Source organism: Ochotona curzoniae, unplaced genomic scaffold, assembly GCF_017591425.1.
Source record: "Ochotona curzoniae isolate NIBS_2020 unplaced genomic scaffold, NIBS_Ocur_1.0 contig_1014, whole genome shotgun sequence".
Lineage (NCBI taxonomy): Eukaryota > Metazoa > Chordata > Mammalia > Lagomorpha > Ochotonidae > Ochotona > Ochotona curzoniae.
The window spans coordinates 9,789,369-9,815,401 of record NW_024464920.1 but is presented as its reverse complement, the minus strand read 5'-3'; the positions used below and the strand labels follow the sequence as shown (position 1 = coordinate 9,815,401).

The window sequence follows — 26,033 nt, the reverse complement described above, 5'->3', positions numbered from 1 at the left end:
GAAGTGCTAGGCAAAGGTGTGGAGGTATGATGAAGTGGCTGAATGAGAATGGGAATGGGGCCCAGAGGAGGTCAGCTCACACTTTTGTGGTTTTCCTTGACAAATGGCGAATCCAGGCTTTCTCCCTTGCTTGAACTTTGGAAGTCATATGATGCTCATAGGAAGTTTAGAAATGCCGTGGAAGTATGTTTATAACCTTAAGCTATGATGATTAAGTTACCTGTGCTTTTTTGTTTTAAAGAAAACAATTTGAAAGGCAGAGTTTGCAGAGAACACACACACACACACACACACACACACACACACACACACACACACAAACACACTTTCCATCCACTGGTTCATGAAAGTTTCCTGGCTGCAATTGCAAAGGCCAGAGCTGGGCTGGTCCAAAACCAGGAGTTTAGAGCTTCTCTTGGTTCTTTCCTATGGGTGCAAGGGCACGAGGACTTGGGCCATCCTCTGCTTTCCCAGGCCATAAGCAGGCAACGGGATTGGAAATGGAACAACTTGGGCTCAAACTGGTGACCATATGGGCTACTAGTGCCTAAGGTAGATTAGACTACTACTACTGTGCTTGCTTTTTAAATATTACCAGAAAAGGGGCTTGAAAGAGTAACTCATGAAGATGTTTTTATTAAAGCATACTGGGAAGACATAAAGGGGCCAGCCATTTGGCAGATCAGATAAAATTAAACCTTAAGTTATGGATTTACTTGAAATGCTTGAAAAACAATTAAGTTCAAACTGTTTTTGAAAAAATAAATTACAAAAGTAATACAGGATTACTGAAAGCAAATCAACACTACGATTATGTGTAAATAAAAAAAGAGAAAAGTCTCCCTCCTTCTTTCCCCTTTTAGGGATGAACATTTCTGATAATATGACCCTTTCAGGAAAAAATATATGCAATGAATGACTTTTGGGGGATTAATTATACATTATTTTTGCTTTTTTTCACTTAAGATTTTGAGGACATTTTTAAACTTTTCATTTGAAAAATATTCCCACCCTTCATTTTTAATGGGCAATAATTATAACAAATAAGGTGAACTGGAAAATCCTGTATCTGATATGTTGAAATATTTTTCTTGGTATGCTATACATATTTGTGAATTGCAACCCTACCAGGTAAATGTGCCACCTACCAGGATAAGGTAATAATAGATAAGAAGCTGAGAGACAAACCTACAGGTGAAAAGAGATTCCACAAGAATTATGTATGGAATGTTTCCAATTATATAAAGGCATGTGTATTATATAGAAAACAGTCCACAGCACAGCATAGCCTTGAAAAATGCTAATGGTTGCTCCTATAGTTGTTTGGTTTATAGAGACTTTTCCATTAAGCTTTTTCTATATTTTTCAACACAAAGCTTGCGACACTTAAAATTAGTTAAAAGTGAATATAATATAAAAATTACAATATACCCGATGAAAAGATCATGTCCAAAGATTATGGAAACTAAATTCATCTGAATTATCTATCACTCCATTCCAACATCCCAGAGACAAAGTAGAAATGACAGGCCTCTGTTTGACATTTTCTTAGAAAAGATTAGTTAATTTATTTGAAAGGCTGAGCTACTGGGGTTAGGAGGGTAGGAGAGAATGGCCACAATAGTCAGAAGCCAGCAGCCATACCTCTATACTGATATCCCATGTGGGTGGCAGTGACCTAGCAACTTAACCTTCTTCTACTGCTTTTCCAGATGCATTAGCAGGGAGCTGGTTTGGAAGAGGAGCAGCCAGGACTCGAACTGGTGCTTGTATGAGATGCTGGCATCATCAACAGCACCTTAACTAGCTTTACTACAATGTCAGCCCCATTGACTGTTAATTTAAGGAATTAGACTTAAAATCCTAATTAAGAGAAGATAATCTTTGGCATCATTGAAAGAATTGACTAAGAAATGAGACAAAATAAGGAGTTCATATTCCTTTATTACATACATGAAATATAAAAACAAATTAACAAAGCAACATATATATATTTTGCAAGTCCACAGGACCTTAGGACTTTTTTTTTTTTTTTTTTTTGTGGATGTGAAAATCTTATAGCACTGTGGTTCAGGTTTTGTCTATCCAAGTACAGAAGAAACTGTATGTACAAGTGGTCACACGTTGCTACTGAAAATGAATTCTAATGAGAAATTCATAATTTGATGAATCATCACAAAAGGTGTGTTGAACAGTGGGGTAACAGTTGACCATATACTGCTAATAAGGACAAGGAGGAAAAGCATTTCAATGGTCAGATTTAAATACTAAACACAAATTCTGTGTGGACAACTTCTGAAGTGTATACACGTGCATTGCAAATAAATGAGCTTCTTAGCAAGTCTGAGACCTCTTTATGCAAGCATATTTCTACACTTAGGATTTCTTCTTCTTATTGTAAAGTCTAGTCTTATTTAGTTTTGTTTGTTTGTTTAAGTCTTATGATGGCTGGCGTCTTTGACTCTTAGCCTCAAGCCTGCAGCTGAGGTTTATGCAAACGTACTCGCCCAATGCTTGATGTTGCACTGTCACACAGCTTTTCCAAGCGTTCAGAAGCAAAGCGTTCGCCACGGGTTGTGGTAGTGCTTCTGTTTCTGCAGATGTTTCTGCTCACACCCTTTTCTTCTCTTCTAGGCCGTAGCAGTCTCCGGACTTTTATAAGTAAAGTGTAAAGTGCTTTGTACAAGGAAATGCTATCTACAAGGGGAGAGGGGTCCATTTCACACCCGTCTCTGGATCAAAGTTTGTATGCAACACCCGAGAGAAGGCTCTTTTTAAAAAAACCTTTTCTGACGGGAGTGCCAGGGACTCCTTAAACAACTCATGAATGACCAAGTAGCATCAAGTGGGAGTATCCCAGCTGAAGCTGGGTGGAGGCCTTGGTGGAGGTTCTGACTGCTCTCCAGGATTAGTGCTAAATACCATGCTGCTGTGAAAACATTCCCGGTTGTTACGAATCTGAGTCAGGCCCCTGGAAAGCAGATGTCAGTGTAGGGTTTTCATTCCTTTTTATGAACCAGAACTGCACCCAGGAGAGAGAGGTTAGGCTAGGCCAATGCACTGGAACATTCCATTTTGGCACTTTCAATAATTCCAGTTTGATTTTCAGGTCTCCTTTCCATTCAGTTCATGTTTTGTATGCAAACAAGTGCCTCTTTCTTTCTTTCTTTCTTTCTTTCTTTCTTTCTTTCTTTCTTTCTTTCTTTCTTTCTTTCTTTCTTTCTTTCTTTCTTTCTTTCTTTCTTTCTTTCTTTCTTTCTTTCTCTCTCTTTCTTTCCTTCCTTCCTTCCTTCTTTCTTTCCTATATACCTTTATTGCTACTTGCATTCTCTTTTTAAAATATCCATGACTTTTCTCCCAAGAGATGGTTTCCAGTGCTGGACAAAACTTTTCATATTTACAACTAGTTTGCCTGTTCTTACATCTTCATGTCCGGCTACAAGATACTCCAAGCCTGAAAGAGAACAAGAAGGGGGCTATAAAATGTTATGCTTTTTGAAAGAAAGTGATGTGATTTAAGGAGTTTGTTTTTACAAGAAAGAATTAGATTAAGCAAGGTAAAGAAAAATGCATGCAAGAAACAGCCCTGTAAGTCAAATTCAGGTCTGTATGGTTCTAGAAATTTGACTTTGGACAGATACAACTCTCTAAAGTAAAGAAGTGAGGATTCTATGGATACTTCATATAGCACTATAAATCAGTATTTCTGGAAAACTCACTATGTGTGATTGTGTGTGTTTAGCAGATTTAAAAAAAAGATTCATTTATTTGTTTGAAAGGCAGAATTATAGAGAGAGGAGAAAAGACAGTTCTATCCATTGATTCACTCCCCAAATGGCCACAACAGACAGAACTGGGCCTGGCTAAAGCCAGGAACCAGAAACGTCTTCTGGGTCTCCCACATGACTGCAGGTGCCCAAGGGCTTTCTTCCATTGTTTTTCCAAGGCATTAGCAGGGAGCTTGGTGGGGGTTAGGACTCAAACTGAATACTGTCATTGTAGGTGGTGTCTTAATCATTTATGTATGGTACATTGGCCCCATAAAGAGGATTTTATAAAAATGAAACAACCATTTTCAGGAGAGTAATGGATTGGAAGAGAGTGATAAGTTATATAAATAACACATATTCCCTATGTAAAATGGATATTTTTGGAATATAGGATGCTTGTTTGTCATAATAGTACAAATAAATGAATAGGGACCAGTGTGGTGCCATGCATGCTAAGCATCTGCCTGAAGCACCAGCATCCCATATGGGCGCTAGTTCCAGTCCCAGTGCCTCCATTTCTGATCCAACTCCTCGCTTATGGCCCAGGAAAGCAGTAGAGGGTGGCTCATATCTTTGGGCACCCATGTGGGAGATCCAGAAGAAGCTTGTGGTTCCTGGCTTTGGACCAGCTCAGTTATGGACATTGTGGCCATTTGGGAATTGAACCAGTGAATCAAAGATTTCTCTGTTTCTGTTTCCTTTTCTTTGCCTTTCAGGTAAAAACAAATGAATCTTGAAAAAAAAAAAAAGAATAACTGACAAGACCTAACCTTGTCAGTTATTCATTTTTAAATAATTTCGTGTAGCACATACATATACATGGAACCTATACAATAATATAAGGAAATGGGATCTTCCTCAGTAAAGGTCTGTAGTAATACTGATTTGGGAATTAGAAACAATTTAAAAAATATTATTGGCTAAAGCAAATAATTGTGCTTGTAAAATGGAACTTTCTGGTATAAGATAAGGAGAAAATTTTCTCCTGTATTTCACCTTCTTTAGAGATCACATTAGGTATAGAAGATAGGAGAATTAAATGATACCACAAGGAACCAATTAGAAAAATGTTGCAGTTAGCAACACGTAGAGGGTGCTTGGCCTGGTTTCTTCAACGGCAATCATGAAAGAGGAACTGTGCTAGAATTAAGGGCAATTGAAGCCACTTAAAAACTAGATTCCCAGAGGGAATACTGGCCAGGACCTGGCAGCTCGGAAGGACGTTTTGAGATTAGCTGGGGAATATGAATTTGGTCTGAGGATCAACAGAGATGGAAAGAAACTGCAATCAAAGGGAAGACCTACTAACAGAATAAAGTAGTTCACAGAATGAAGCATACTCTCTTTAGGTTAAAAAGCACTAAGCGTACCCGAGGAAAGGTTTGGAAGGAGGTGTGCCAGCATGTTAACAGAGATGATCTTTATTATTGTTTCAGTAACAGTAAAAGGAATGTTACAGATTATCCAAAGAAACAATGCTACGCTTGTAAATGGCAATCACCATGTTTTCAAAATGAGAAAAAGGAAAATAGTGACAGGTTTCAAATCCCAGAGAGCAGAATGCAAAATGATTAATAAGACATTTAAATTTTTTAAAAAGAAAATCTTAGCCTCTGCATGAAAAAAATCGTAGTATTTAGTTAACAGAATAACAAGTAATCCTAATTTTAAAGTAAAAATAACAATTTTTAAGAAACTAAAGGGATAAACTTAGCATTTTTAATGAATTTGCTTGGAAACCGGAGCAAATCCTATAGGAATCTACCATTGATTCAAAATGCAAATGTAAGTTAAATTAACAGAAATAGCAAACCCCAAAATTCAACAGCATCAGAACAAAATTACAAAATAGTGGTATCTTTTTACATTTATTTTATGTATAGTCCAGGATTTTTAAATTTATTTACTTGGAAGCTAAAATGAGGCAGAGATCTTCCAAGTGGCTGCAATGACTCGGGGCTGGGCCGGGTCAGAGCCAGGAGCCAGGAACTCCTTTCAGGTCTCCCAAGTGAAAGAGGCAGAGATCCAAGTACTTGGGTCATCATTTGCTGCCTTCACAGGTGCATGAGGAGCGAGCTGGGACAGAAGCAGAGCAACTAGAACTCTGTGCTCAGCATGGGATGCTACGCCTCAAGACAGGCCCCTCTTTTATGTCTCTTAACAACATTTATATTTTGTTTGCTTATCTCTGCTTTCAGTATCTACTTTAACTGCTGGTTCAAGGGCACAACGTTTATTTTGTACCCGTAGGAAAAAAATATATGATATTTGGGATGCTAGAATAGATGCTGGATGAATGAGTGAACGTATGTGTGAGTCAGGAATGAAAGGACGTGCAGAGATGCCCAGCTGGATTTGCTCCTTTTCAAAAGCTGCCAAGGGAGCAAGCTGGCGTGTAAGGTTTCAGAATTTCTTATCGGCTTTCTTTGGACTTAGTGATTGAACTCGTAAAAACGGAAAAACAAAGTGAAATGAAAGAGTGTCTGATTTTGCTTTGGCAGGTCCCCGTCATTGTTTTAAAGCCGGTAAACATGTTTTCAAGAGATTCTTTGAATAATTGCACTTATGTCTGTGATGGTGATGAACTCAGCTGATTCTTGGACTCCGGCAGAAACCTGAGTCGGAAGTATGTTCACCTCTGGGAGGTGAGGCTGGCTCCGACTGTCCGAGCCTTTGTTTTCAATATCTTACTAAAAAAACGGGCAGGCCTTCTTCTCTTGTGTCAACATCGTAGGAGGATCCTTCTTCTTCTTTTTTGTTTTTTAATTTTTTCCCCCCTTGGTTCAGAAGCATACTTCTAAGGAGAACCCCTACCCACAGATCATTAGGAAATCGAATTGTGAATGAATGACTCTTAGCTCCCTGTATTCCAAGTCTAAGACTTATTACCTCTAATTGTTCTTTGGACCAGTGTTTATTTTTTAGGAGTCAATATGTTTTTTTCCTTATTAACATTTAAATCAGTTTAAAGAAGAAGGGAAATGTAGGAAAGCATGCAAGATATTGGTCAACAGAAAAAAAAAAAAGTCCAAATTTGTGTCCTTGTCCTTGTTTAGTTAGAGACTGCTACTCCCCTTACCCCTGTTTTTCAGTTTCTGTGTTTGCCAAATTACGAATCAAAGGCCAGAAAAGATTTCTTGTTTATGTAATTGTGGTTTCTTGGACTTAGCTGGGGGAGGAATTAGATCCAGAACTCAAATTTTGTACCTGTTTCAACAGGGCCATGAAGGCATAGGTAATGACAAGGTAAATAGGGAAATAGACACAAGGGATTTAGAGGGATTATTATTTGTTTTGCTGTCTGGGTGCTATGTTATCATTACCTGTACACTTATGACAGATACTTAAAACACTATGACCAGGGCCTGGTGTGAGGGCTCAATGACTAAATCCTCACCTTGCAAGTGCTGGGTTTCTATATGGGTGCTACTGCGTGTCCCGGCTGCTCCACTTCCTATCCAGCTCCCTACTTATGGACTGGGAAAGCAGAGGAGGACGGTCAAAGCCTTGGGATCCTGAACCCTTTTGGAAGATCTGGAAGAAGCTCCTGGCTGTTGTGGTCACTGGGACAGTGAACCAGTGAATGGAAGATATTTCTGTCTCTCCTTCTGTGAATCTGATCTGCCTTTCCAATAAAAATAAATAAATTTTTTTCTTTAAAGATACCATGATTAAAATACTAAACCTCACATGCAACGAGGGAGGCAGAAATACATAGTTGACAACACAGGTGGGAAGAATATATATACTTATGGCGTGAAGAGGCCAGGACCCTATGCTCGTTTCCATGTATCCATTTCTGTCATAACATTGAAAAGTACAAATGAATTTTCCCTCCATTTCAAGTTTTTTTGTTTTAATTCTACATTGCTTTGGGAGGCTGTTTTCCCCCAGATTTCAAGCCAGAATAATCATTCTAGTAAAAAACAAGGAGACAAGAACTTGAGATTCATTTTCTGTCCAGGAGAAGTAGATACTTCTCATGCAATAGTGAGAAATGAATTTTGCATTATTTGCAGACAGCATTTTGTGTTTGAACTTTGCGGAACAGGTTCTGTGGTCACAGGACCTGGCTTTCAGATAAAGCATTAGTGGCCGATAAAGTCATCAAAGTACTTTTGCTGCAGCTGGTACCTGGAACCTATCTGAGATGTTTGTGTTAGGCCATAGGGTATTATGTGGCTAGATTGAAAAATATCTGACTTCTATAGAGCACATGGTGGACAAAAAGTCATTTATTAATGTCAGTTCTAAAGTTTTGTTTGGATTTTCCCCAGAATCTAAACGGTGAGAAGGAGAGGTGCTTTGGCTCAGTTTATTTGGACTGTGGTTTCTTTTGGGAATGTAAGACAAGCAGTGCATCAGAGGACCCTTGGGAGGGAAAAGCCACTCACTCACCAGGATTGAGGATTGGACAGGTGCAACCTCGGTTAGTCCAAGACTCTGGATACAAGGTCCGCTTTCCTCGTAAAATCTTCAGCTTGGTAGACTTCAAGACTTTTTTTATCTTCACATTGACCTCAGCATGAGAACCCTTATCGTGAGCTGATAAAATCTTTATTTTGAGCACTGTAATGACAGAGTTCCACAAGTCAAAAGGCATAAAATTGTATATTATCTTTTGCGGTTTGAACTTAAGTATGCTTAGGTTTATTCACCTAAAATTTTATTTATATAATTATACATATGAAATATGCATTTTGGAATACAATGAAAAGGTGAATTGAAAATGCCAAAATGTGAAAATTGCCTTTAAAGATTATTAGGCCCAGGCATTTAACAAAATTTTTCATATCATATTTACCTAGATTAACTATATTCTTCAGTCTATTATGCTCTTCTATCTATGAAGTGGGTATAATGGGGGACCAAGTAATGAAATAGGATGTAATGTTCTATATTAATGAGAGTTCTTACTGACATATCTCTATCTTTGTCTTTTTGAAAACTTTTTAAGAAAATTATTTGAGAGAGAGATAAACACCTGAGCTCCCATCTATTCAGTGGCCAGGACTGGACCAGGCTGGAGCTGGGACCTGGGAACTCAATCTAGACCTCCTCTGTGAGTGGCAAGGACTCATTTACCTCAATCATCCCATGATGCCTCACACGGTGTGTACTTGTGGGAAGCAAGAATTGGAAATAGAGTTGGGGTTTGAACCCTGGCACTCTGATACAAGATGCAGTCATGCCAAGAGGTATCTTAACCAGTAGCCAGTCCTACCCCTGGCTTATTCATGCCTCGATGGAAGTTTGTGTGTAGCACGAGAACTTTAAACTTAGTCAGTCTATACTCCAAAAATACAGTTGCCAGGCAATTATCTTTAGGGAATCGCCCATGTTTAGACTTCTAAGGGATTTTAAAAGCTCATTTCTTGTTTATGTTCAAGGAAGCAAATATTAAGAGTTTAGTGAATTAACTAAGTTCACATAATTGGCTAAAGAGAGTTTGGACTACAATTCTGATGAGAAAAATGAATGAAGGGCATATGGCCCACTGGTAATGCTCAATAAATGTTCATTCTTATTATACTATAAGACTGTAAGCTCAAAGACAGTAGGAACCTTGTCCAGTCACCACTGTTGCTCAGTAAATATTTGCTGAAAGAATAAATCAATCAATTGATGCTTTTGCCATTAGGCTAGAGATTGGGGAGGGAGAAACCTAAAGTCTGTGGATGTAATGCACTTAATAAGGCAAAGTATATCGCTGTGTCATTAAAAACATTCAAGTTCTGTTAAGTAGGCATTGAATACAATTGTACTGAAAGTTTGGTTGTTCAAAAATATAATCAGAGAGCTACCAAATCTATGTGAGATGAGAGTTGGTTCATGTTCACTTGAACTTATTGACTTTGAACTACATTACTAGTTATTTTGTTTTATTTATTTATTTTCTTCTCTGTTAACTGCCTTTCTTTTTTGGGCATCATGCATTTCAAGAGTTTTCTTTTATTATTTAACCCAGTTGGGAAATGAAGAGAGGGAGGTGCTTATATAATGTACTATAGATTTATGAGGTTTCTTCCCATTTGCTTTCTGCTTTTTATGACCTTAAATACAATGTTGTCAGGAACCTAAACACTTGGCTTCAGAAATCATTACATTTTCTCTTCATTTGTATTACAGGCCATATAAGTATGGAACAAAGAAAAAAATTCCTAGATCCCACTCAAGAATACATGGGCAAGTTAAGGCATCTTAATCTATTTCATGCTAAATGCAGTGCTACTTAGAATCTGAAGACAGTGGCTGTCTGCACCTTAGAAGGGACCATGTCCCTTTGAGTATGGGATGTATATTCCTGGCATTGTAAGGGGAGGGGAGTCCAGAGTCTACAGAAAGGGTGAGGAAGCATCTGGGCAGACAACTTGTCTCAGGATCTCCCAAATATATATCCTTTTCCTCTTTTCCATTATTTCCTGAGTATCTAGTATGTGCAAGGCAAGGTGTGTGGTGCATCAGCTAGGCTAGGCTTCCCAGTCCCCAGAAAAACTCTCTGCATTTGACTTGAATAGCTTCTCAGAAACACTCAAGGACTTGAAACTCACCGTATGAATATTTCATTCCACAGAATGCCTTGGGGTTTCCTAACACCTGTTCCTTACATTCACATTTACCTATAAAAAATAAATGGAAAATGATATTAGCTATTTATATATAAAAATAAAGAGATCAGCAGCCAAATCCAGATAACATAATGTTGAAGGCTGGAATAAGTCATACAGCATACAACATAAATATTAACAGACCTAGTTAGTTTTCAGGAAAACTTGAGTCTTTCTGCATTCACTTAGTTATCATCCAACAAAGTATTGACATGAAATAGAGAAGGCAGAAGCAATGATATCAATGCTTTAAACTGATGCTATGATAAATGTAGTGTAGCTTTAATATCCCACATTGAAGGAAGGAGACAGGCGAATGGAGAACCTACAGAGATGACAATTGCCTTTTTACAGTTAATGTGCCTGATAACAGAAGTCAAATAATAGGCAATGGACAATCTTCAGTGGACAATCCTTTGAAGATAATGCTATTCATCTGAAAAATATGAAGCCTGTGATATGCAGAGCATCCTGTATTTCAGAGTATTTAAAGTGAGCAAGTTAAAGTTGTTTGCATCACGCTTACAGTTTACTTAGGGGAACACAGTGTGTGTGTAAAAGTGGTTAAGTTGTCTAAGAGAGGTCGCTGTGTGGTTGCATGGGAGGTTCGCATAAGTTTGGGAAGCTGAGAAAAGGCATCATTGTCTGAAGATGGATTTGAAATGGTCTTTGAAGAATAAAAAGGATATTTTCTCCAGATAGTGGAGATGAGCTGTTTCAATTGTTATGTGTGAGAAGTTTGCCAAGCTCTGTAGAGACTTCAAAAGTACCTCTACACGGAGTTTACATGTAGTCTTTCCATGTTCATTTATGTATGTTTCCTCTCTAAGGCTGTGCTCTTTGCAGATAGTGGCTACCTCATATACAGCTTGATATTCTTAGAATGTAGAATAGGTAGGACTTCCTTACAGACTTTTAAAAATTCTTTTTATTTGAAAGGCAGAGTTACAGAGAGACAGAGATCTTCTGTTCATGGATTCACCCCCTCAAATGGCTACAGTGAGCAGAGATGGGCCAACCTGGAGCCAGGAGCTTCATTTGGGTCTCTGACATGAATACAGGGCCCCCAAGACTTCAGCCATCCTCTGCCGCTTTCCCAGGCCATACAGGTAATGGATCAAAAGTGGAACATCTGGGATTCAAAACCAGCGTTTGTATGGGATGCTGGTGCTGCGGGTGGAGACTTCGTCTACCAGGCCACAGCACTGGCCCCAGGATTTTCTTACTGATGTGACAACTATCTATCTTCTGCTCTCCTCCTGTTTTGTAGTTCACTGTCAGTGAGGGACAATAATGGCAGCAAACAGTGGGAGCACTTGCTATGGATGCAAGACATTGTTCTAATCACTTTACATTTATTTGCTTATTAAAGATTCTACCAGGTAGACATTTGGTAGAAATGTAGAGAAAAAAAGTAAGCAAAGAAAAGTAAGAAAGAGTAGTTCAAAGGAGAGGCCTACTTATCTGGGGCTACTGACTGAGCTGAGAACAGAAGACACAGTGGAGGACCCAGCTGATATGCAGTTAGGGCCTGGATTCCATTTGTTAGAAAAAGGAGAATTTTCAAAGCTATCTACTTAGAGTAGTGACACGAATTTACAAATGTATGAAGACTTGTTAGATATTACTGTATGAAAGTGGTGGAATTGGGAGAAAATGATTGTAGGGACCAGTGGTAGTTTGGTAAAGTCAGTTATATGAAAATGGCAGTAATGAATTTGAATACCCACTTGAAGTCACAAACTATATACAGAACTTGACACACAGCATCTTGTTTAATATTAATAATCTCCTTATGAGGCTTTTCTAACAAATGAAAAGCATGATGGTTCAGAGATGTTAATTAGGTTGCCCAGGGCAGCACAGCTAACCAGCAACAAGTCAGTTAAAAGCCTGGTTCTGACCTTTCCACTGTACTGTCTGGGTCAGTCGTATGTGGGATTGAACTATAGAAGCAGTCTTGAAGGGGAGATGCAGCAAGGGACGCTGCAGTATTTGGGTCCAAAAATTTTGCCACTGCATTGCATGCAGACAAAAAGAAAATGATGTGTGAAAATGAACTTGAGGAAAACAGATTTCAGTCAAGGCATAGAAAGGAATGCAGTATCCCCCACAGAAACAGGAAAGTCAGGAGAAGGTGAGCATCTTGGAGGTGTGTAACTTCAGGGTGTATGATAGCAATACCTTTGGTAATCTGATGGTTGCAAGAACAGACTCACTCTTCTTTCTCTGCGTTCCTGTCAGCTGTCTATTTGCTCCCAGAAGGGAAAAATGATGGAACAAATATCAAGGAGAAGAGGAATCAGGAAAACACTCGGGGTATTGGTGGCAGGACCCACCTGACTATCTCTCAGGGCTTCCAGTTGGAGTAACAGTTTGCCTCAGCTGCAGGAGGCGGCCCTTGGGTGGAAGAGTCAGATTGCAGTTAGGGAACACCTGGCCGGCTTCTCCAAGCCTGCAGTCAGCAGAGGAAGCGTGGCTTCCCCCAGAAACACACCAAGCGACCCCAGAAAGAGCAAAAAGGACAAGGGAAATAGATCTGGTCGGCCAAAAACGTCAGAGGTCTTGAACGAGGACGATAGAGGGATTAGAGCTGACAACCCTCCAGGCGGCCGGGAATGCAAGCTCCCAGTGAGCCCAGGTATGTAGAGACTGTGAACAACATTGGATTAGTGGCTCCAACTGAGGCTGCTACAGCCATCAGAGAATAACAGGCGCAGGTGGAAGATAAGTGGAACTAAGAGGTGGGAAAGAAAAATGGAAGGCTCCTAAAATCAGTTTATGGGGCTTATTAAATATTGCTCACAATGTCAAATTCATATTTATTGGAAAAGTAGAGGGAGCGAGAATCTTTCCACTCACTGGCTACATGCCTGCTCCAGCCAGGGCTGGACCAGGCCAAAGTCAAGAGCTAAGGGCTCAATCTGGGGTCTCCCATGTGTGTGAAAAAGGCACCCAACTATCTGAGCCTTCGTTTGCTGCCTCCCAGGGTGTGCATGTTCAGGAAGCTGGAATTGGCAGTGGAGCTGGGATTCAAATCCTGACACTCCAAAAAGGGATGCAAGTTTCCCAAGCAGTGTCTTAGCTCCTGTGCCAAAAGCTCACTCCATTTTCAAGCTAAGCATAACAGAGAGGATCACGCATTCAGAAATTGTAGCAACCTGTGTGACTAACCCTGGCCTTGGATAATCCCACTGAACCAGGAACATATGGCTACCACGATATTATAAAAGCTAACAGAGATTGGCACTGTGGTGTACCACATTAATCCTCTGCCTGAGGCACCAGCATCCCTTATGGATGCTGGGTTCGTATTCCAGCTGCTCCAGTTCCTGCTTTATAGCCTGGGAAAGTGGCGGAGGATGGCTCAAGTCCTTGGGCCCCTGTACCCACGTGGGAGACTTGGAGGAAGCTCCTGGCCTTGGATTGGCTCAGTTCTTGACAATTATAGCCCTTTGAGGAATGAATCAGCAGATGGAAAAGATCTGTCTCTCCTCTCTATAACTCTGCCTTTCAAATAAAAATAAAATAAATCTTTTTTAAAAAAGCTAATGGAACACCAATGGCATAGCACATCAATATAATGCTTTTAATCCTCTGCCAGTAAGAACATACATAAGTCTACTATTTGAAGGTTTTCTTTGGTAACTTTCTAATACCCTATAAATTTAGGGCCCAAATATTACAATGTGCTTGTCAAAGTTCAACCCAGATGTATTTCCTTAGAAGAAATCTGTAAGTGGAGAAAAATCTGACTAGACTAGGCTGATGGAAATGAGGATGCTTTACAGTTCTGTGGTACTTGTGAAAGCTGATTTTGTCCATCAGGAATCAAGATTTTACATCTGGTGTTCTCCACCTTGTAAACAGTGGTAGAAATTAAGGATTTTTTGTGTGTATAGTTTGTTCTAGTTGCAAGTTATTTTCATAAAAATTTATGGTAGGTAGGCAGGTAGACTGGAGGATGAACTTTCTTAAGTAAGAAAATGGTTATCACATTCAGTTATTTTCAAAAGTTTATTTGAGAAGGGAAGAGAAAGTGATAGAAAGCTCCAGAAAGAGTGAGCAAGTGCTAGTTCATTCCCTAAATGTCTGAAACAGCTGGGGCTGGGCTGGAGCTGGGAACCCAAACTAGGTCTTCCACCTGGGTGGCAAGAACCCAAATACTACTTGAGCAGGTGTGCATCAGCAGAACCATGGTCTGATGTTGAAACCAGGTACTGAGAAGTGGGACGTGAGTGTTCTACCTGATGTCTTAACTGCCCAGCCAAATGCTCACTTCTGGTTATCATGGTTTGTCGAGAAGGGGTATCAATGAGCATTCTTTCATCCCAAACAGGAATATGACTGCTAAGCAGGAAACCAAAGTCCACCTCCCTCTGGCTGCTGTCCAGATACATTGCAGAGACCCTCTGGGGACATCATGTCCACAGCTGTTGTGGACATCAGTTTAGAGTCATCCTGGTGCTGGGACTTTGTGTGCCTGATTGGGATGCTGCCAGCTCTCTAACAATCATGAGTGAGGCTTACTGAATGAAATCTAGTTTCCCAATCCCAATGATTACAGATTCAGTTTAATAGACAAAATTGGAGAATTAAAAAGATACATTGTATTAGAAAAAAAGAGAAAAGAAAGCTATAAGAAGTGTCTATTTAAAGTAATTAAGATTTCAGTTTACACAGCAATAAGGCAAACAGCAAATGGGAAAGATTTGTTAAATTTTTCAAATGCTGAAAACCAAGTAGTGACCACTTTATATTACCTTATCTTTCCTACCACCTTTCCTGTTATGGATTCAGATAAAAACCATTAGGAAAATTACCCTATGGTTGTAATCAGTGAAGAAAAATTAATGATACAGAAGAAGGAGTGTCAGTGTTTCTTCAATGTGGATTCTTGATTCTGAAAGTTTCATATGTGCTCCATGAGACTATTTTAAAATTCTGTTTTCTTTCTCATCTAAAATAAGGACTACTGAATGAACAGAATTCAGGTGATGTGTACATGAGTATGCAACTCTTTAAATTTTTCTGCGTGCCTGAACGTCTCATGGTAAAGTGTTGGGAAAAATGACCATAGATACTTTCAGGCCACAAAGCTCTATAAATTCAAACCCAAACTTATCATTAGCTACAAATACATGGCAAACTCAGATAATAAACACAGCCTGTGTATAAACAGATGCAGGTTTGTGCAGGTTGGAAACGAATGGCTATGCAGAAGCAGAAGGGACCTGAAATACTGGCTGTTGGGGTCTACTTTCAAATCAAATTGGGAGTTCAGTTCCTGTGGGGTAGACAGAACTGAAAAAGGACCATACAGGCCCACTATATTATCTCAGATTGAGTAAACGCTCTTTGCTTTATGAAGAGAGGCTGAGGAACAAACAACAAAAAATCTAAACCAGAGCTATTGTTGTTCTTGTCATGGGTTTGTACTTTCTAGCAAACTGCAAGCTAGATGAGTGGGCAGGGCTGGCATCAGAGGGGTGAGACCAGGGCAGTCATGCCAGGCCCCCTGCTGAGAAGGGCCGGGTACATGATTTAATGCTCTGGGCTGCCACGTTGGAATTCTTAATCACTTGAACGGATGAAAATTATGCAGCCACTAGACACTGATTCATGTTGCCCTCCTTTCTTTCAGAGCAAAAATATGCTGCAATGAAATTAGGTTAGAAATTGTCAATAAAAGCCAGTTGAAAAATCCTTATGTTTGAGCAATTATGTCAGGCAACTCAATGGCTTTAAAAGCAATTCTCGTGGAAAATACCAAAGCGTTTAGAACTGGATGATAATGAAAATGCTGCATGTAAAACCTGCCTGGCAGAATCCAGCTAAAAAGATCTTGTAAGGAAGTGTATAACTTAAAAGGCACTTGCTAAAAATAAGAAAGACTAAAAATAACAGTTAATCATTGGACTTACAAAGTTAAAAAAGAACAACAAAAACAAATTGGAAGAAAATATAAGAAAGAAAATAAAGGCAAGGAATTAATGAAATAAAGAGCAATGAGATATATTTCAATCAACAAAAAGTTGCTGTTTGAAAAAACAAACTAAAACCGGCAAGGTTGACTGAGGCAATAAGAAAAAAGCACAAATAAGATTAGAGAGAGGGAAAGGAGAAATAACTCTAGTTGTGTGGAGATTAAATAAACTGTAATGTATAACTTGATGCCAGTTAGACTTTTAAAATTAAATAAAACTGATAATTTCCTAGAAAGTTTTAATTACCAATACCAGCTGGAGAAGAAAACAAATATAGTAACTATTGAAAATAGTGACTATTTAGAAGATACCATGTGAACATGACTTTATAGATAAGTTATAGCAAACAGTCAAGCAGCAGATGACTCTATTTTATATAAATTATTACAATAATAGCATAATTGCACAGTGGGAGATATGGCCCTCTTTGATCTATTCATATATGGAGAGTATATTAAATTATAGGCCAGTAATATTTATAAGCATAGATACAAAAATCCTAAGCAAACAAGAAAAAATAAAAAATTTGTATGAATAAAAATGCATCATTACCAATAAGACTTACCTTGGAGCTAAAAGAGTAGCTTAATATCAGAATTTTTTTTCAAATATATTTCAGAACATCTTTTTCAAATATTACTCAATAGATTATTCAAGAAATAGTCTCATTTTCTCATAAGCAGAAAAAGTATTTAGTTAAATATAAAACCTAGGAATAAAGTTAGAATGGAATGGCTTTTATTTTATAAAGGCTATATATCAAACTTCAATATCAGGAACTAGTGTTGTGGTGTAGCACATAAAACCTCTACCTGTGGCACTATCATCCCATATGATACTAGTTGAAGTCAGCTACTCCATTTCCGATCCAGCTCCCTGCCAATGCACCTGGGAAAATCAGCAGAAGATGGTCCATGTTCTTGGGACCCTGTTCCTCATATTGAAAACCTAGGAGAAGCTCACAGCTTTGGCATGGCTTGCTCTGGGTGTTGCAATGCCTAGGGAGCAAACCAGTGTGTTGAAAACCTCTCTTTATCTCTCTCTCTGACTTTCAAATAAATAAATAAATGGATGAATAAATAAATAAATAAATAAATAAATAAATACTTTATAAGAATGTACATTGAAGAGCATACGATAAACTTTTCTTTTTTTTTATTGCATTTCATTTTATGACTTTGTTTCATAGGCTCTGAGGTTTCCCCAATCCCTCCCTGTACTCTCTCCCCATGGTGGATTACTCCACCTTATTGCAGTATTACAGTTCAAATCCAGTCATGCTTCTTTCATTGCAAGCATGTACCATGATAGAGTCCAGCATCTTATTGTCCAGGTCAATTCAACAGTTTCTTGGGGAGACCATCTCTGGTCTAAAAGCAGAGCTGGCAGAATATCGTCCTGAACAATTAAAAGCCATAACATAACATCAACAACAGTTTACATTATGGAGTTAATTGACATGATATTGAGTGACTGATATGTTAGAAAATGCAAGTTCTTAACCACATCTTGTGACTACTTCTTTGACATTTCAATTTTAGTTTATATACAACCGGCTTCTATCCACCTTAAAATGGCTATTGGATACTATTCAGCTGTCTCGTGTCTATTTTCATTTTTGTATTTAGCTGTTTATTGTATTGAAGCATAATTTTTACTGAACTTGGCAGATTTTAGGATAGTCCAAACTGGCTTATAACTTTAACAAGGCATATGTCAACAGTTGAGGCACAGAACAGTTTTAGCAGGGGTGTGCAGAGAAATCTTCAATACCCCAGTGAGGAGTAACTTATTTTCGTGTCCTACCTAGTAAGGTATATGTGAGTCCCCGCTGACTGTTTCTTGTCTGGCTCTAAGCTTTCCTTGTTGTTCTCTGTCTATCTATTCTATTTTTTGTTGTTGTTTTCAAAATAGTTCCATCAGATTGAGGAAAACATTGTGCTGGAAGCTGTAGCTAATGTGCAACGGCGAGGAACAAAAATGAGGTTTAAGGCCTAAAGGTGAAGAGACAAAACCCTCCTTCTTTGCTAAGGAACTGTTGATGGTTTTTGTTTAAAAAGCCAAGATAATCTAATGGCTGGAATTAGAACACAAGTCAAGGAAGGCTGCTGGATACAAAATCAAATACAAGGCCTGGTGCGGTAGCCTAGCAGTTAGAGTCCTCACCTTCTATACGCTGGGATCCCAAATGGGTGCTGGTTCTAATCCCAATGGCTCTGCTTCCCATCCAGTTCCCTGCTTTAGCCTGGGAGGGCAGTGGAGGATGGCTCGAGACCTTGGGGCTCTGTGCCCATGTGGGAGACCCAGAAGAGGCTCTGGGCTCCTGGCTTTGCATCAGCTCAACGCCAGCTGTTGCAGCTGCTTGGTGAATGGAAGATCAGATGAAAGATCTTCCTCTCTATCTCTCTTCCTCTCTGTATATCTGACTTTCCAGTGGAAATGAAAAAAAATCTTAAAAAAAAAAAGACTTTTACCATTCATGATCCTTTAGAAAGTTCAAGTAAAGAGCATTTTACCAGAGAAATATAATTTATAAAGTGTCTAGGAGTAATTTTTATAAGATATGGGAAATATTTTTAGAGTGACAATCATGAAAAAGCTTTAAAGAGAATTGTCATACATAGAAACATAGGCTCGTGTTTGGAAATATTCAATATTATAAAGCTAACATTTTATTAAAATAATCTACAAAGTGCAATTGCAATCAAAATCCCAACAGATATTTCTGGGGGACTTACTGCACTTAATCTAAAATTCGCACAAAGAACAAAGAAATGATAGCAAAGATAATTTTAAGAAACAACAACATTGTGGAACTTGCCATTTCAGATGTCAGAACACATTAAGAGATTGTAATTGTCTCTGTCCTTCTAATAAATATATGAATTAAAAAAATAATAAAAGCAGGCTGGTGTTGTGGCATGGTGGGTTAAGTTGCTCTGTTTTATGCTGGTGTACCATATTGGCATGCTAGTCAAGTCCTGGCTACTATGCTTCCATTCTACCTCTCTCTTAATAATTGGGTAAATGCAACAGAAGGTGGTCCAAGTGCTTGGGTACCTGCCACTCATGTGGGAGACTAGGATGAAGCTCCTGGCCTTGGCAGGTCTAACCTTGCTTGATGCAGCCATTTGGGGATGGAACCTGTGGATGGAAGATCTCCTCCTCGCTTTTAAATAAATAAATACACATTTTAAAAGGGAATAAACAAGCAAAACTCTTAAAAGAGGTTTGTGGTTTGTTTATTTAAAGTAATAGAGACAGAGATATTTTTTTTACTGGTTCAGTTCTGCAATGGCCAGGGTTGGGTTAGGCAGAAGCCTGAAGCAGGGAGCTTCATCCAGGTTTCCCACATAAGTGGCAGGGGCCCAAATGCTTGGATCATCTTCTGCTGGTTTTCCTTTGCCATTACCTGAGATCTGGATTAGAAGCAGAACATCCAGGACACAAAACAATGTTCATATACAATGTTAGCATTGCAGACAGCAGTTTTACTCACTATGTCACAACTCTAGCCTCCAAATACAAACCTTTAGAAAAACGAATAAACCATTGTGATACTCATGAAACACATCAGAGAGACACATACAGAACCCATACATAAATAGACTTGGAAGATGATGAGTAGCACTACAAATTATGGCCCCTTCATGAGCTCCTCAAAGTACAGATGACATAGGGACCTGATAAATGCTTGCTGCATGAGTAAGTGAATTGATAAAGCACTCCTCCTACCAAGTGAAAAGAAAATACAGGTAAGAAATTCACAAAAAAAAGAAGACTGACTAGTCAACAGTTAAGTTAGGTAATTATATCCATGCAACCATTGAGGTGTCATCATCTAAAAAAAAAAAGATTTATTTTTTTGGAAAGCCAGATTTACAAAAAAGAAGAGACAAAGATCTCCCATCTACTGGTTTACTCTCCAAAGGGCTGCAATGGCCAGAGCTGAGCCTATCTGAAGCCAGGAGCTTCCTTCACGTCTCCCACATGGGTACATGGTCCCAAGGCTTTGGATCATGCTCCACTACCTTCCCAGGCCACAAGCAGCGAGCTGGATGGGAAGTGAAGCAGCTGGGACATGAACCAGTAACCATATGAGATCCTTGTGCTTGTAAGGGAAGGATTATCCAATTGAGCCATTGTGCTGGGCCTGTGACCTTGTTTTTAAAAAGATTTATTTTTATTTGAAAATCAAAGTTATAGAGGAGACATAGAAAGATCTTCCATCTGCTGATTCATTGCCTAAATGGCTGCAATGGTCAGAGCTGAGCCAATCTAAAGCCAGGAGAAAGGATTTTCCTTGGGGTCTCCCATATGGATGCAGGAGCCCAACAACCTGAGCCATCCTGTGCTGCTTTCCCAGACCATAAGCAGGGAGCTGGATGAAAAGTGGAGCAGTCAGCATTTGAACCAGTACTCAAATAGGATGCTGCTGCCACAGGTGGAGACTTAGCTTACCATGCCACTGTGAGGTCCCTAAAATGTAACCGTTAAAAAGCACAAAAATCATTCTTAGAACAGCTACTTTGCAGGCCAGTACAGGTGGCAGCCCAGATATGGCCTGAGGCATCTAGTTTTCCAGATTCTTCTGTAATGAGACTCCTAAAATGCATACCCATAAAATAAACTTTTGTTATTACACATATTACTTCTAAATAAATGATAAATCAATGTTTGCTAAAACACCTCTCAGGTATATTAAAGTTTCATACTTATGAAGTCATCATTTTATTAAGCTTCAGAACTTAAGAGTCACAGGACCCCAAATCTGTTCCTTGGTTTGTCACCGTTACTCAAGACCAGACCTGGAAATCAGATATCTGATGAGCTCTGTCTCACCTGAGTGTCGAAGTGCCGAAAAGCCTTGCTCATCCTCCCACTCCCAGGTTGGCTCACTCTTATTGTGTGTGGGGTAGAAGTCAGGCATTTCATGATACCAGTCGATGTCTGTGCTGCTAATAAAGAAAACAAGGAAGCAGGTATTAAGGAACTTTTCATAACTGGAATAGAAATGAGTTTATTTATTTCCAGAAATCAATTGTATTTTAAACAACTATTGTGAAAAGGAATAATCCATTTTACAAAAGGAACCAGACAATCTCTAGTCTCCTGCCAGGGTAAATCACTTGAGTCTGTAACTTGACAAATGATTCTTTACAGAATCTGCCAATAGCTTTGCTGCACTAACAGCATGTGAGACTTTTGAAATCACCACTGGATCCCCAAAAGAATCTGAAATGCATAGAGAAGAGAGCAAAAACTGTGTGCATTCACCTGCTGGTACAGTCTCCTGTGAGAGGATCGCAGCTCCCTGCACAGTCACAAGGTCTGCAGCCGTAGTCTCCAAAGCCCCAGTATCCCACCATGCACCTGTCACAATGTGGTCCAGCCACCCCAGGCTTGCATGGGCAGTCCCCATTGCTGGGGTCACAGAAGGTCACTGAGCTGAAAGGAAGGACAGCAGATCCAACAGGATGGCAGGAACATACTGCAACACAGAGGACACACAGGATCCGTGAATGATTCCAAATTCCCTGCACGACGGTGAGGCCCAGCAGTCCCGAAATGGTTTCCACACAGTGTGTTTCTCAATCTGCTTCATTAGCTAGCATTCTGTGAATGAAAGTTAATTAGATTTTTAAAAAATAAGTGAGATATAATCATAAAACCATGTCTGAGGCAAAAGGACCACATCCTTTGTTCGACAATTGAAGACAGTAATTAGGAAGGCTTTGTGCTTGCTGTAACAAGGGTAAACCCGCAAAGACGGCAGAGCGATCTTGAGAAAGGGGAAAATAAAATCACAAGAGTATGATGGTCTAGAGGCCAAAACAGAGAAGATGCAAGGAAGAAGACAACATTAGCTATGTCAAGTGTGGACAATCCAAGATGACTTAGGGGAAGGGATTTCACGCTTAGGGCCCTGGAAGGCGCAGTTCAATGTGAGAACAAAGGGGAGACTCTCTGAAAAGGCTCAGGAGGAATGGGAGCCAAGGAAGCTGAGCACCAGGAGCTTTTCTCTCAGGTCACAGAGGTCAGGTGGTGGCTAACACTGGAGTCAGACATGAAGTCAAGTGATGGTTTGGGTGTGTATCCATTTGGTTTTGTTTGAAGATGGAAGGAATTGTAGCATGTATGATGTTTGAGGATAATTGATGGTATCCAGTAGAATGGGATAAATTGAACATGAAAACATAGATTGGAGAGAACTGTGGTTAGCATATAGGAGTATTTTTAAGTACGGAAAAAAAGGATGGGATCTGCTGTAGGTTGTCTGTCTTGGGGAAAGAGCCTAGTCAGTTCCTAGTAAGAGACTAGAAGACAGCATCTGTGGGCACAGGTACAGGGGAGTTAATGAATACAGTGAAGGAGCTCACGAGACTGTTCTGATTGCTTGTATTTTCTGGATGAACAGAAGCAAGGTCATTGTATGAGAGAGAAGATGAAAACCTGATTTGGACAGTGAATGAGAGTCTTAGGAAATAAAGTAGAATGTATTGTCAGATAGCATTAAGGCCACATTTTAGGTTACTAGTCATGAACTCACGGAGACTCTAAACAAAACAGTTGTTTATTTTCTCCAGTTTTATACAGCTGAGAAGGTTTGAGTATGGTGTAAGGAATGTTGAGTTTAACCTAAATGGGATTCATTCAGTTCTGCAGATTAAAATATATAATCAACCTATTTGCGCAAGTTCTTGTGATAATCCCAAATTCTTCTTAACTTCTCCTTAATCCCAGAATGGCTCATTGTTCAGTTTTATAACCTGCAGCACTTCCTCTTATCCTTTGGTAGCTAAAATAGCTGCACAAAATATTTTTATAATTTTAGAACATGTGTGCTGATTTAATCATAAATATGTGTACTTATCTGTAGGTAGGTGCTCCAACTGGTGCAATGCTATTTATTAAGGTTTACCCAATGATTACTTTTAAAAGATCCATTTATTTGAAAATCAGAGTTATAGAGAGAAAGATGAGAGAGAGAGAGAGAAAGATGTTCTAGCTATGGTTCACTCCCTAGATGGTCGCAATAGTTAGGGCTGGACCAGGATAAAGCTAGGAGGCAGGAGCTTCTTCCAGGTCTCCCACATGGTTGGCAGGGGCCTAAATATTAGACCATCTGGAGCCATCTTCCACTGATTTTCCCAGGCCATTAACAGGGAAGTGGAGTAGTGGGGGCACAAAACTGGTGCCCACATGGGATGTGGCATTGCACAACATGGCCCTTCTAGATTATTTTTTATTATAGAGATTATTTATTTCTTTATTTGTATTTAAAATGCACATATACAGACATAGATACTTCATCCACTGATTCACTCCCCACATGCTGGTAATGGCCAGTGCTGGGCTAGGCCCAGGCTACTAACTAGAAGTTGGTCTGGCTCTCCCAGGGGGAGTCAGGGAACCAAGTACTGAAGTCATCACCTTCCCATGGTGCACATTAGTAGAAAGCTGGAATTGGAAGTGAAGGCAGGACTCAAACATGGGTGCTCTGTTACAGGATATGGATGTGTAAAGTTTGTAAGAGTTCCTTATAAGTTATATCTATGCAACCCTTTCTTCTTCCCACCTCCCCCGCCTCCTGCCCCATAGACTAACAATATGCAATGTTGCTTTTTCTGGGGAAGATATGAAGTATCTTCTTAGGAAGAATCTCATATTCATTCATCCACTCAGCCAGCAAATGCTAGTTAATGATGATAATTGTAATGCTAGGGAAATATTTAAGGTCTTTCATACTATGCTGCTAGCCTACTTTTCCAGCCCTTTCATTGCTTGCTTACGTATGTCTCTATTCCAATTAATGGAACAATTCTAGATATACTTCAATCTTTTACAACTTCCCATCTTTATTAATTTCTCATATCTTTCTTGCAAAATGTATGTATCCTTCAAGAGCTACTCAAATGTCACCTCTGGCATAGGCAATTAGTGAAGCAGCTAAGACCCTCTTGGGCTGCTTGCATTTCTTGTGGCAGTGCCTGGGTTCAAACCTCATCTCTGCTCATGATTCCAGCTTCCTGCTAATACACTGCCTGGAAGGCAGGAGATGATGGCTGCAGAAGCTGGGTCTCTGTGACTCACCTTGGCTCATGGCTTTGACCTGGCCCAGCCATTTAAGGAGTGAACCAGTGGATGGGAGATCTCATTCTGTCTATCTCTTTGACAGTTCTCTCTCCTTGTCTCTGCCTTTCCAAAACAAAGCTATCCCTAAGGTTTACTGCAGTGTGGTGTGATTATAGTGCTGAAGGTAGGGGTGCCGCTGCCTCTTTCTTATTAAAAACAAATATAATAATGATCAGAAAAATGGGGTGTGGCACCCTTTCCCTTGCTACTCCTCCAGGCTTAGGGCAGTTGTTTCAGTTGCTCAATTGGAAGACAGGTTTGCCTTCTTTTGGCAGTCATTCCTTACTTCAATGAGAATATGATCCAGCCTTTCATTGCAACCCTTTAGTGCTTTAATTTTCTTCCCTTTTTGCTCTGATCACATTCTACTCTGCACTGCAGGCAAAAGTGTGTTTTCCTTTCTTTTATCGGATCAGTCTGTTAGTTCCTTAAAGGTGAGTGTAAGCTGCATTTAACAGTCCTCTGAAGGGCTTAGGTTTTACTTTTCTTTTGTTGCTCTTTAATGGATTTGCTTTTGGTTTATTTGTCAGGTAGAATTGGAAATACAGAGAAAGGTAGACAAGTAGAGAGAGAGAAAGACTGAGAGAGAGTTCTTTCACTCACTGGTTCACTCTCTAGGCAACTGCAAATGTTGGCTGAAGGCAAGAGCCGGGAGCTTCATCTACATCTCTCATGTAGGCTCAGGGACCCAAGTACTTAGGTTACCTACTTCTGCTTTTCCAGGCCATTAGCAGGGAGCTGGATCAGAAGTGGGACAGCTGGGATCAAATCAGGGCTCATTTGGGATGCCAGAGTTACAGGCAGTGCTTAATGTGCTGCTCCCCAACATTGGTCCTCAGTTGAATTTTTTTTTTTAAGATTAATTCATTTGCTAGTTTGAAAGAGAGTGACAGAAAAAGGAGAGACAGAAAGAGAAGGACAAAGAGTTCTATCCACTGGTTCACTCTCCAAATGGTACCACAACCAGGTTTGGGCCAGGTTGAATTTAAGAACTAGGAACTCCATTGGGCATTGTGTACGAGTGGGCTAGGACCCAAGTACTTGGGCCACCATCACCGTTTTTGTAGGCATACTAGCAGGAAGCTGGATCAGACGCATAGCAGCCAGCAACTGAATCAAGTGGTGACTGAACCAGCTGCACAACACAGACCCCAGCTGTTACTTTTGGAGCCCTCTATTTCCATTCTACTGGATTGTACTGAGGATTAAATGAGAGAGAAGTGCATCTCTAGAACTTACTAAGCATTTAGCAAGTCACAAATTGCAGCTTCTCCAAAAAATAATTGTCAGATGGAATTAAAAGGCAGTAATGAAAACTCCTGTTGCAAAGGGCAATAGAGGAAAACATGAGGTGGTGTTTGAAAGGCTAACAGTGAGTTGGTTTCAGGCAGCATTTAGTTACTTGCTTACTCAAAACACTAAGCACCTGCTCTGTGCCAAATCCTGAACTAGTAGCAATCTTGGCCCTTGAAGACATATAGTTTAGAAGATGATACCAAGATCTTTATAAAAATTATCTAACATCAAGAGAG

The 26,033-nt window shown here is 39.6% G+C and overlaps 1 protein-coding gene across 4 annotated transcripts in view; it reads right to left on the bottom strand.

Moving 5' to 3' along the window:
* Positions 1 to 1,924: 1,924 nt before the first annotated feature.
* Positions 1,925 to 26,033, bottom strand: part of NTN4 (netrin 4) — a 116,182-nt gene continuing 92,073 nt past the window's right edge. For 2 of the 4 annotated variants that reach the window (XM_040980569.1, XM_040980554.1), the window contains exons 6-10: positions 21,643 to 21,856; positions 21,208 to 21,323; positions 10,322 to 10,390; positions 8,169 to 8,339; positions 1,925 to 3,454 (exon numbers count right to left, since the gene is read on the bottom strand). In XM_040980569.1, coding sequence (XP_040836503.1) covers positions 3,318 to 3,454; positions 8,169 to 8,339; positions 10,322 to 10,390; positions 21,208 to 21,323; positions 21,643 to 21,856 — 707 coding nt within the window. In that variant the 3' untranslated portion in view covers positions 1,925 to 3,317. The remainder of the gene's footprint in view (positions 3,455 to 8,168; positions 8,340 to 10,321; positions 10,391 to 21,207; positions 21,324 to 21,642; positions 21,857 to 26,033) is intronic. The other 2 variants (XM_040980578.1, XM_040980561.1) reach the window with 2 other exon arrangements.